At 43.1% G+C, this 12081-nt stretch overlaps 1 protein-coding gene across 6 annotated transcripts in view; it reads left to right on the forward strand.

Annotated features, from left to right (window-relative positions):
- Positions 1–12081, forward strand: part of PLEKHM3 (pleckstrin homology domain containing M3) — a 108345-nt gene that overhangs the window by 71828 nt on the left and 24436 nt on the right. For 2 of the 6 annotated variants that reach the window (XR_004498282.1, XR_004498283.1), the window contains exons 8-9: positions 609–2374; positions 7829–7957. Coding sequence is in view for 2 of the 6 variants with exons in the window: in XM_015634426.2 (XP_015489912.1) it covers positions 609–786 (178 nt within the window). In the remaining 4 variants the exon portion in view is untranslated. Of the gene's footprint in view, positions 1–608; positions 7033–7828; positions 7958–12081 lie in introns of those variants that run through there. The other 4 variants (XR_004498284.1, XM_033516114.1, XR_004498285.1 and 1 more) reach the window with 4 other exon arrangements.

Below are 12081 nucleotides of genomic sequence, written 5' to 3' on the forward strand. Positions count from 1 at the left end.
GTCTAGTCTTCCACAGGACACAGGGCAGACAATATCACCTCTATTTCATTTTACTTTTGAAATGATGACTTCTCCTGCTGTTGAAGTGGACTGTTCTTTACTCTTTCCAGAACATCTGACCAGTGGTGCTTCAATGAGAAATATGTCATAACATGGCTGTTGAAATTCACAGAATCTGTTTCTGCATATGCTGAAATATACCTTATTGGAAAATAATATCGTCACTCCTCATTTACAAACAAAGCAAGACTTGTCTTTCATAAAACAAAGTTGATGTCTTTTCAGCGATATACCTGAATACTAGTTACTGAAAAGATATGCATTAATCCTTCTAAAAACTTGTCTCTGAAGCAGAAGTGCTGGGACAGATATGCAGCAACTGCAAAATGAATGCAAGTGAATTTATTTTAATGCTCCTGAGTAGCTTTACACCAGCGGAGTTGTGGCCATACCAGTTTCTTTTCCAACGCTACTCTAATGAAGCATAATGCTCTTTGAGCTCCCAGAATGGTGTCAAGGAACACATACTGCCCACAGCCCACGTGAAGCCTGTTGCATGCTCTGGTCCTATTTTATGATTCAATTTTGACGCTAATTTGTGTTTGCAGGTGTGAAAGCTGTGGTGCTGTCTTCCACTCTGAGTGCAAAGTGAAGGCTGTACCATGCCCCAGGTGTGTGCGTAAAGAATTGCAGAAGAAGCAGAAATCCTTCTGGAGGCAACTGAATATGGACGAGAACTTCGAAGAGTCTTGCAACATGTTTGAATTGTCATATCAGAACACATGAGTTCCTTAAAGCAGTGCCCAGCCTGAAGAGAATCCCTCTCCCAGCTGCCAGCTCAAGCAAATTCTTGGCTTAGACAGGCAGAAATTTTTTTGAAAAATATTATCTGACCTTCTTCATCTGTGCATAAGAGCTGCCAAAGTGGCCATAAAGCCTTGTTGGCTTTGAAATGCCAATGGCTAAAGTGCATTGGAGTCCAGACATTAGCTCTCATACAAAATGTGGTTTATGAGAAATACTTTAGGTCTAGCTAATTAAGTACCCAAATTTCTTTCCCACCTCTGGAGAAGACTTTATCTCAAGGCAGAAAATATTTGCTGCCATGACTGCATTATTTTTTGTGTTGTTCATTTAGAATTGATGAATCATCTACTTATTTATGTGTATTATTTATTTATTAATAGCCTTGGCAGGGGTTCTGGTGAGGTATTTCACAGAACACAATAGAGCAGGAATTATTTTAAATCCACTGTCTCCTCCTGATATGAACATGTGGTTCCATTTCCTCATGTTTTCAGAGAACTATCTCAAAGGATCAGTGCATTTACATTTTAAAAGGATTTCCTTGCCAAGGAAAGAAAAGGATCTCCCATTAAACCTTATTTGGGATTGGTAAGACACAGAATAATTCCTTCAGTTATGTTTATATATTTATAACCACCCCAGTGAAGTACTCCATATTGAGATAAGCATGGGACTTGCTACTCTTCTGGTTCAGGCTGGGAATATCAGTTAAGCTCTGTCACTGAAGTCCTTTGAGATTTGTGCTGGTTACTCTTTATTTATGGGAGGCTATGTCCTTGTCTGTAGTAACATAATGTTGGTTCTCCTTCCAGTTTGAAACTTTAGGGCATTTTAAGTGTTCATAATGGTTTTCTTTTTATTTCATGAAGTTTACTTCAAATGTTTTTCTAATCTGAACCTGTTAAACTGGTAGTCAGGAAAGTGGTCTTGCCCATTTTCATTAGCAAATACCTCCGAAATTGTGAAACACTAGTTTGCTGTTTATATATACAACTTGTGTCCTGCATTCTTTTTGAGCTCCAAGGCATTTATGGTTCTGTAATGACTTCAGTGGTGGGCAGTGAAGTTCCTCAAGGTGTGATTCTGCTCCATGCACCTGGAACACAGGGAAGTATTAAACACAGTGAATTATTTTGTAAAGGGAAGTACATGATGGATTTAACTGGGGAGGTGTGTGTCATTACTAGCAGTATGTTTAATTCATTCACCTCCAATGAGCAGTTAGATTGTCTTCCCCCCATTTCACATTCCTGGCTCTTTTCCACACCCTGCAGTGAAATGTGTATTACATACCTATGAAAGCATTCGTATATATACACACACACACACACACACATCTGTATACAGAAAGCAAATATGGTTTCAGGAGAATAATGCAAATTGCATGTGTATTTTTCCTCTCTTCTCATACAGGTTTGTGAAAATACAGAATACTGATTTTTGCTTCCTATATAATCTACGGACTGTTGTATTCAAGGCAGAAAGCAGTTTTGATTGTTGAAGCATCTCACTAATTGCTGAAGTATTTTAAGTAAAAGAGCAGGGTACATCATGCTTACATTAAAAGGTAAAATGCTACAATGAGCTGCATTGTACTGGAATATAAGTGGTTACCTTTTCCAGCCTCCAGTCAAAGAAAAAGTAGCTTTTCTCAAATTTGAGTGCAACTACAATATATATAGAAGCATGTTTATATCTGTAGACATTAGACAACCAGTGCCTTTCTTTTCCAAAAATCCTTCTTCCATTGGGATTCTGTAGAAGGAAGTGAGGGATTTTCCATGTTCTTGGCAAAGTGCTGTAGGGATTCCCATACTTAATAAACCTGGTGAATCATGCACCTTTGTCACTAAAATTAATACTTCCCATACACAATGGTGTCTCTGTCTCAGCTCACTGTTCCTCATGTGGAATGAATTGCTTTTGGCTATCGCCCTTAAAGGTATAATGTTCCTTGCAAATCCATTCCCATGCAAAGAATTCCCTGTGTGTTCACAAATGCAAACACTGGGGAAGTATTGTGAAATTAGTCAGGCAAACAGGAACTGCACTGGTACTGGCTGAATAAACAGAGCGCTCCCATGTTTTTCAGCTTGTGTCACTACAATTACTCCTGTGGCAAAGCCAGTAGCTCTGAACTGTCAGCATCTGGCAGGTACTATTTTGAATTATCTGTAGACATAATGTTAGGTCATTAAAGAAAAAATGGTGGTGTTTTTCTTATCATCATGCTCTGGTACTTAGGATACCTCACTTAGGTTCATGTCTGGCTCAGTTTAGAAAAGGCTGCTTGAGTGTACTGTCAAAAACCATATGGAGTCAAGGAATCAAGGTTCAGCCATTGCAAAATGTTAGTTACTTTGACAGATGTCCTGTCTCCGAGGTACCAGTTATGTAGGTGGTTAGATATTGGAGTTGAATTCTGGAGTAGCAGCAGAGACAGCAGTGGACTTGCTCTGGGTTTCTACAGATATTACAGAACAGTTTCTTTGCTGACAGAGGTTTAAAGGATAAAAGAGTATGATGTTGGCAAAACTGCTGAAATTAGTCATGGGTCTGAAACCACTGGCATTACCAATGACATAGAGCAAGAGCATGTTATGATATTCTGTCAGTTCCCAGAGCTTTATGTAAAAGGATACTGTACAATACAGATCATGTTATTTGCTTTAAAATCCAGTGGTGTTGTAAACCAGCTAGTTCCTAAAATGAATAGACATTCATTTCTTCTTTGGAAAAGTGATACAGCTTCACAGTAGCTCTAGGAGCAGGCTGTAATGTGGAAGATGATGTCCTCTCAGGGATGCCTAGCTCCTATCCAAAAAATACTTATTCCTTATAAATGGGTAAGATAAAGCATTCTGTCACCAATTTTTGTAAGCATAATGAAAGGCTTAATCCTGCCCTCAGTCGACTTTCTTGCAGGAGCCTCAGCCTGGGGTTCTGCAGGTGGTTTGGGTTTCAGACAGCGCTGTAACCTTGCATGGCTGTCTCTGCTGGACTAACAGCGCTCGGTGCTGGTCCCCACTGCTTCTCTCTGGCCATTCTGCAGCCCACAGCCTGCACATGGCTCTGCTCTGCAGACTTCTGGATGAGCATCAGCTGGTAAAGTTCCTGGGGGCTTTGCAGATTGCACAGCTCTGCCCGCACCCTCCCCACATCCCAGGTGAAATTACTTGTTAGTACTTCAGTCTTGTCCTGCCCACGCATGAAATAAATTTGAACAATGCCATTTCATTGTGAATCAAGAATAAAATATGCTTTTTGTCTTCTTCAAAGAGAAGATGCTTTCATAGCTGACTGAGAAGGAATTGATCTGTAATCCAGTTACTGCTTTTGCTTTGTACAGAGCTTGTTATCAGTGTAAAAATAGGATGCTTAACTGCAGTGGACCATAGCCTCACTCTCTACAGGTACTTATAGGATAGTCTGGTATTATTTTAATCTAAGACACTATCCAAGATGCTTATTCAAGTCTCTTTTCCTCTTTACCCTAACCATCTACCTTTCCATCAAGGCAAGATGGGCCTACCTAGGGGATGCAAACTGCAGCTCTTTTTGTATTATCAATCTATAAAAAGAGAAATTTATATTTCTTGTGCAGGAATCCTCCTATTGCATTTCTTGTTTTTTGTCTGTCTTACGTGATAGAAAATGATGGATTTGTGGTGTGACAAAATATCCTGGCTGGCACATACCAATATGAGCTCTCTGCTGGGATCAATAGGAATTAGCAGGTATGAGGGAATATACTTTTTTGAGAGGAAATTAAGTTTTTCACAGTGCTGCACAGGCTCTGATGGCCCTTTTAGGAGTAAATCATCCTGGTATCTCTAGAGCTCTTCTTGTCAAGGCTTCTCTTATTATTAGGATAGTGTGTATATTATAATAGATTGATGATAATGTCTTGAAAGATTTTTAAAAGGAGCAGAGGATATCTGTTTACAATGAAATGGGGAAGCTGCCCAGTTGAATTTTGCTTTTTCCCTATAGCAACAGAAGCCACCGAGTTTCCTAGGCTCCCCAAAGGTCACTGCCTGGATTGCAGCTGACTGTTGATATGTATAAAAGAAATCAATTGAATAATCATCATAATCTTCTAATTTATTTTTCTGCTGCTCAGTTGCCAGCCAGTCTCCCCTCTCTCTCTTCTGTCTCTGCCCATGTCCTTACTCACAGTACTGAGCCTATATCCAGGCTTGGACCTTCATAGCTCATTGTGTTGCTTTTGAACCAGTTGAGTCCAATCATTCTCTCCTTTGTAATTTGCCTTCCAATTTTCCCTTCCCAGTAGGAGTGCCTTACAGTACTGTATATTAGTGTCTCTCTTCCTGTTTTGGATTTCCTGATTGCATCTGCTGTTTTATTAACTTGTAGACTTAAACTGAAACTCTCATGTGGTTGTGCCTGCTTTTTTGCAGGAGCAGCTGAGTAAATCAGTTTGCTTGTTCTGCCCTCGTGAAGTGAGCTCTACAGGCTTATATACCAGCTCTGAAGACACCAAGCTGTGTGGGAACTCCTCACTTTTGCTCATTTTGGTGCCTTAAACTTTGAGAAGTGAATAATTTTTTTAGAAATGCTCTGCCATGATGCAATGTGTTTGGCATTGGAGCTTAAAACCCTTGCTCATGACAGCTTCCATCTTGCTAGAAATGGTAACCATAACATTTGTTTACTGCCTATGCTTTGTGAGGCCATTATGAGAGAGGATGGTGTGGAGATGGTATTGGTTCTTACTATGTGTATTTTTGAGACTAGCTGGGCTGCTTAGCCTGAGATGCAGTTGTGTAAGACCTTCAGAAGCCGTGCTTATATAATAATAATGTCAACTACAGAGAATTCAAACTGGGTCAGGTCACGTGCAGTTTTGCTCCTCCTGGAACCCTTGGTCAGTCCACACAACATGGCCAGGAACTCCCATACAGAGCTCCCTGCTCGCTTTCACAGCTGGGTCCAGGCTCAATTATAATGCAACCTGGCTCCATGAAGGCTGACCCAGCGTGGGTTTAGTGAGCCTTACCTTAGAGAGAGGGTTGACCCCTTGAAATTTTAGGATTATTTACGTAAGTATGTGGCATGTGTCAGCCTGGGGCACTTGTCTTTACTAACTGTGATTTTATAAGTCCACATTTGACACCAGTAGCAGGAATCCCATTTGTCAGTGGCAGTGCTGTTACTGCATTTTAGCAGTACAGTGAGGAGACAGCCTGGATAATAATGTGCAAAGTCCTTCTTTACTTGAAAACACTGGTGTGGCCGTGATGGCTTGAGTCATATCTTAAAATGCCAATTTCACCCAAATTTCTTAGGGTGGCCATTAATCCAAATTGCAGAGATGCCACTTGTGGTCAGTATCAGAGATATCTAGGTCTGGAGAGCTATCAGCTGTCTAGGACTGAAGTGTATTAGACTTTGTCTTTGTGCACAAGCATTGGTGGCTCTATTTATTTATTTATTTATTCCTATCTAATCCACATGTTAAACCATTATAAATCCTTGAATACACAACATTGTTTTGGTGGAAAAAGGATCTTTTCAGATTTGCCTGTGCACTTGTCTACCAAGTTGATTTTGCTTAAACTAAGCTGTGCTTTCAGGCTGATTTGTAATTAATACCTGTGATACCAATTTACCTTATATGAGTCTCTGCTATACTTGAGGTAATCAAAAGTAAATTCACAAGCAAAATGTGTGTTTCATAGGTATTAAGTGATAGGGGCAGCTTCCAAATCAACCTTAGTTCAGTCAAGGCAGTTAAAAGCCAGGGAAAGCCAGGTATGAGCCACAAAACCCAGTGGCTGATGTGGTCCCTGGAAGCCTGGGATTTCTTTCCTGCCAGAGCACCAGCTCACCTGCACCACTTACAGTGAATTTTAGCATTGCTGGCAGTGCACCCTGAGTTTTTGGAATACTGTTATGTGTGTGTGCAACTCTGTTAACTTATTTGCAACATTGTTACATGTGTTTCATTGTTCTTGTGTTTCCCTTGTTGGTTTGGTTTTTTTACATTTGACAAGGATTTTTTTTTTAATTGTCTGCTACTACTGGGCAATAGTCTTAATTTATTATTGATGTGTAATGAAGTTATAATTTAAATCCATCGAGTTGAATTGCTTGTTGACACTTGAGCAGGGTTTATTTGGGTTCACTTGTGACTGCATCAGAGCACCAGTCCCTCCTGTATAAAGGCAACTCTCAATAAACACTAAAAAATTGTTACTCGTCCTTTTTAATTTGTCTTTTGGTGAGTAATGTACCATGGGTAGGGCAAGCTTTGAAAGAGTGATGTTTTTCTTAAAAATGCTTCTCTTCTGGTTAAAGTCTTCTGAAATAAGAAAATATGATACTTACTGTTCCCAGATTTCAGCCAGGAGGGCCTCTGGAAGTACTGTTGATGTTTGCATTAGGCTGTGGGGGTTTGGATTCCCAGTTAAATCTTGTGTTTTTGGAAAGCCACAAATTCCTAGATTTTTAATGATGCTGACCCCTGCCACAAGCTCCCAGGGGAGCTTACTGTGGTTTTGTGGCACCCTTGGATACAGAGCTCCTGGGAGGCTTGCAGGAGACAGCTGCTTACTGTGTGGTTGCCACATTGACCTCTGCCAGAAGGGTCCAAGGTCAGGGCCTTGAATTCTGAGTAAGGGAGGCATCTCCTGGGTGGACTGAGGGTACCACTGAGGGGCTGGAAGGGCAGGATTTTGCCCATGTTACAAGGGTTCTCACACCTATGGATGTAGGAGCAGGCTAAATTCTTGTTCTTGGTTTATTCTTCTAGTGCACCAGCTAAGGAGCTTCTGCAGCTCCTTGAATCTGGATTTGATGACTAAAGATCGCAGCACAGAGCTGTGGTAGAGCTCTTGGGCCCAAACCCCCTGCCTGAGACTCCTCAGAGCATTCCACATCCAGCCCTATGCTCTGGCAGCTTTCAAAGAGAGGGGATATATCCCCTCCTCCACTATCTTCCTGCCCCTCCACAGAAAGACCAGAAGTCCATCAGGAATGTCAATCCTCTCTCCTGCAGGAATCTTCGGACTTCATCCCTGTGATGAAATCAGCTACAAGAAATGAGTTAATGTTTGACCAGGATCACACAAGCTGCACAAGGAAACCATGTGCAAGACCTTCTCTTCCTCCTTATTTGCTTTACAAGGTGAGCAAATTCTGTTATGACATCTCCTTCCCCTTTCACTGCCACCTCCTCTCCTCACTTCACCCTCTAAGAGATGGTTTGAAAAAGCATCCACACAGAGCAGAGACCTTGGGGTCTGTGGAGCCCTGGGAAGAGCATGCCAATCCAAGCTCTTCTTTTAAAGTCAGGATAATTAATTTTAAAAAAGCCACCCTTCTAGCTGTCAGACCAAAATTAATAATATAAGGGTTAATATGTGAAGTCAACTTGTTTTCTGAAAGAATGGAGCTAGCAACCTTCTCTCCTTAGGGACTGAGGGGGACATTCGGTGTGCTACCATACCTTTTCAGTGAAAGCACACTGAGGGCAAATGAAAATATTATGGGGGTGTGTGCACATAGCTTTGGGCTGTCTTGGTAAAAGAGTTCTTGTTTAACTAAATGCTCTCCAAAATAGTGGTCCCATCTAGCAGTCCGAGTATTACCACTATGAGAAGGTGGTGAAAAGCATCTCAGATAATCAAGTGTTACAATTAAAACCAGACAAAGACTTCAAGGCAAGCAGGAGTAAATTCCATCCACTTCAAGCATAGACAAATATAAAACTTGACACTGAAGCTGTAAACATGCTTTAAAAAAGTCAGTCTATTGTTTATAGTAAGACTTTCAATCTTCTATAATTTAGTTCAAGGCATTAGCATTCATTTAGGTATTAAAAATTGAGTTGTAAGGCTCATCTGGAAAGCAAGACAAGTCAGAGGATGTGACTCCTGAGGATGGTGCTGTGCAGGGCCAGGAGTTGAACTCCCTAGTTCTTGTGGGTCTCTTGTAACTCAGCTTATTCCATGATTCTGTCTCTCCCTCAGTTTGTACCTCCCCTACAATGATTTCTGAGAGCAGGGGTACAAATGCCTGCGAAAGCAAGGCTAGGGTGGAAGACAAATGCCAGCACCATCCTGTCATTGGACATTGTCACGCAATGGCTTGTGACACTGGTGGATACTTTGTTGTGTACATATTGCAAAATGTCCTGTTCTGGCTTGGACTCTGGACTTCTGAAGGAGACTTCTTTCGGATTTAACAGACAGCATGTCCAATCCTTTAAGCAGATCCAAGATCTGCTGGCTCCAATGAAAGCTGCAGTTTCTCAAAGAACCAGAGCTGAGCTCTCAGTATTTAAAGACAGGAGCTGTAGGAGTGTATAAAATTGGCAGATTCCTTGTGAAATACAAGTGCATCTAGCACAGAGTTAACCCTGGGTGATAACAGGTAAAAGAGGGCAAATGCATAATAAAATACAGGTCTCTACTGTAGGTATTTACACAGTATTGACATTGTTAGCTGTGCTTAGCAATTTATGGTCAAGTGTTAACTGCACTGTCATAAAACAATAAAGTACTTCTGTGAAGGGCTTAGGGCAAAGGGGAGGCAAAGAAGTCTCACTATATAAGGCCCTCCTCCTGCATTTGTGGTAATCCATGGGAATGTTTCCATAGCTGTCAGCAGGAGTTGTGGGGAGGCCTGCTAGGGGAGGGCAAGCAGAAGCACATTTACTATGTTTAGAGCAGGTAACTAATGATTTTGTCTCAGGGAGGATGTTGCCACCACCAGATTTTAGGAGCTAACATAGCTTGTAAGTCCACCTTGCAATAAGTGGGGAGACTAGGGTTCCTTCTGGCAGCAGGGATGTCCTTTGGTGTCTCAGAAATGCTGACAAGGACCCATAAAATCAGAGATTACAATAAGAGAACTACTGTGCTCCGGGTGGCCATGAAGTGAAAAAGGCAAGAGCCCAGTGGTTTCTACACAGTGTACCCTGGACACTGCACACTTCCAGCTCTAGGCTGTAGCAACTCTACTCACACTGGGCTCACAGTAGGCTTTCCCTCAGCATTTTGGCTGCAGGACCAGACTTCTCAGCTGAGTTTAGTGTTTATATGTAGTGGACCAAACTGAAACGCAAGTCCCAATCAGTCAGAGTACCAGGGAGTTTAGATCCAGGCACGGTGCTTGCCTGTCAATGGGTTTGTAGCTCCAGTTTGTCTTCCCTGCTTGTGTCTGCTCTTCATGAGGTTATGGCAAGATTGCTTCTCCAAGCCATGCTGATGCATAATGCTTACTAGAAGAGTATGGCTCTTCCACTATAGATGGTTCCTATGTGGTTGTTCCCTGTTTAGATGACACTGTATGGGAAGGTGTTGTTTCTTTCCAGATGCAGGAGGTAATTCTTCTTTATCAAAACATTTAGTAGAAGTCTCCACCACCACAGCAGTCCCATAGTTCTCCTGAGAGGGGTAGGAGAATTACCTGTTTCCTGGCCCTGCTCTGGACAATGCTTCTCAAAGGTCAATTGGCTTCAAATAAGATAAATGTCTTTGTCCAGAAGACATTTCAGAGCTCTTCATGAACTTGAGTATTGCTGCCAGCCTGGCTTGCCTTGCTTTCTCTGTTAGGAACCAGAGTGCTCCACACCTGCTGGTCTTGACTGTTCTCTGAGGGAGCTAATAGGAGCTGTTTGGAAAACAGATGAGTAGGTATTGAACACTTCAGCATCTGACCCCCATGTCTGTCAACTGTCTGAATTAATTTTGAGCCAAAGCAACTGGATGAGACTTACATACTTCTTTCTCAAAAGCATTGTCCATGCCATTTCCTGTCCCATACTTTATCTTAAAAGCTAATGAATAGAGCTGAAATCTGTCCCTCACTTGTCAGCTACATCAGCTTTCAAACTCCAGGGCTTCATACTGAGACAGCTTTCAAAGTCTGTGGGTTCATTCCTGCCATATTTCGGTGTGAGACTGAATTAGTCCCTCCTGAGTCCTGAGTGGTGTCACAGTAAAAAAAATAGCTTCAGTCCCATGGTACCTGTTGTCCCTTTCATCCCTCCAGCCCTCAGCTTTGCTGGTGCTGGAGATGTGGGCCAGATTCATTCCCCTACTCCCAACAGCACCACAGTTTCCTACTCCACAGGACCAGCACCTACCCCAGCACAGTGCTGTGGGGTCCTTGCATCCACTGTCCTGGTGCAAAATGCAGGTATGTTAAGCTCATGATATGTTTAGAAAGAGGTAAGCAGCTTCCCATGGGTACCCAGAGCAGAGCACCCCAGCACCTGCGTCTTCTTGGCTGTGTGTGCGACCTTTTCCCATGAATATCTCAGTGGTGTCCTCATCACAGGAGTTCTTCAGCCTCTGGCATGGTGAGACAGCCTGGGAGATTGAGATGACCCTTTTAGATTGCACATCTCTTACTCTGCATAGCCACGCGTTAAAATTCGTCGCATCACACTTCCATGTAGGAACCCGGGGGGGGGGCCCTTGGAGCAAGCTGCCTGGAGAGATGCGGAGCAGAGTGTGTTTCTCGCTGCTCACACTTTTCTTTTTTTTTTTCTTGACCCGCCTCAGCCATTGGAAAGGACCCATGTCCCGTGTTCCACCCCCACCCCCCCGGCCGGCCCCCTCCTCCTCCCCAGCCGCACAATTGTCACCGCCAATTAGTGCATTGTTAGGGCACACAATGGCGCTGTGGCCACTGGAATGGGCCGCTTTTGTGCGTCTCCAGTCGGCTGTAGGGGCAGTCAAGATTCATTTAGGGCCTTACACAACATGGACAGAAAATACTATCAGAAAAGCAAAAGGGGAAAGAAAAAGGGAGAGGTAGCGAGGAGGGGGGGGAGCCCGCTATTCAGGGGTTAGCCCAGCCGCATGAAAGGCCCAAGAAGCAGTGCCACATTGAAGACGTCCCTTGGAACACAAAAAGGAACCGGGGCTTAATAGTAATTAGTGGGCAAACTGCAAAGCGCACCGTGGCTCTCCAGTGAATTGTTCCTGCACTTACTGCCACAGCTGCCCCTTCCCCCCTCCCTGCGGTCTGGCTGGGAGGGGAGCAGCTCGGGGGTGGGAACTGGCAGCCCTCCTTTACCCACCGGCTCTAGGGAGGCCTCACCAAGCTCTTCTTTGTGGCAGGTAAATTGGATTTCATTCTCTAAAGCTCGTAGCCGGTTAGAGGAGGTACTTTGCAGCCAGGGCAGGGGGCTGGTTTCAGAGTCAGCACCGTGCCCGTGTCAAGGACCTTTAAACAGCCCTGTCCCTTCTTGCAGCCTGGCCCGACACACCTTGAGGCTGGGCTGTTTGTCTGTGGCCT

The sequence above is a fragment of the Parus major genome, chromosome 7 (genome assembly GCF_001522545.3).
Source record: "Parus major isolate Abel chromosome 7, Parus_major1.1, whole genome shotgun sequence".
Taxonomy (NCBI): Eukaryota; Metazoa; Chordata; class Aves; order Passeriformes; family Paridae; genus Parus; species Parus major.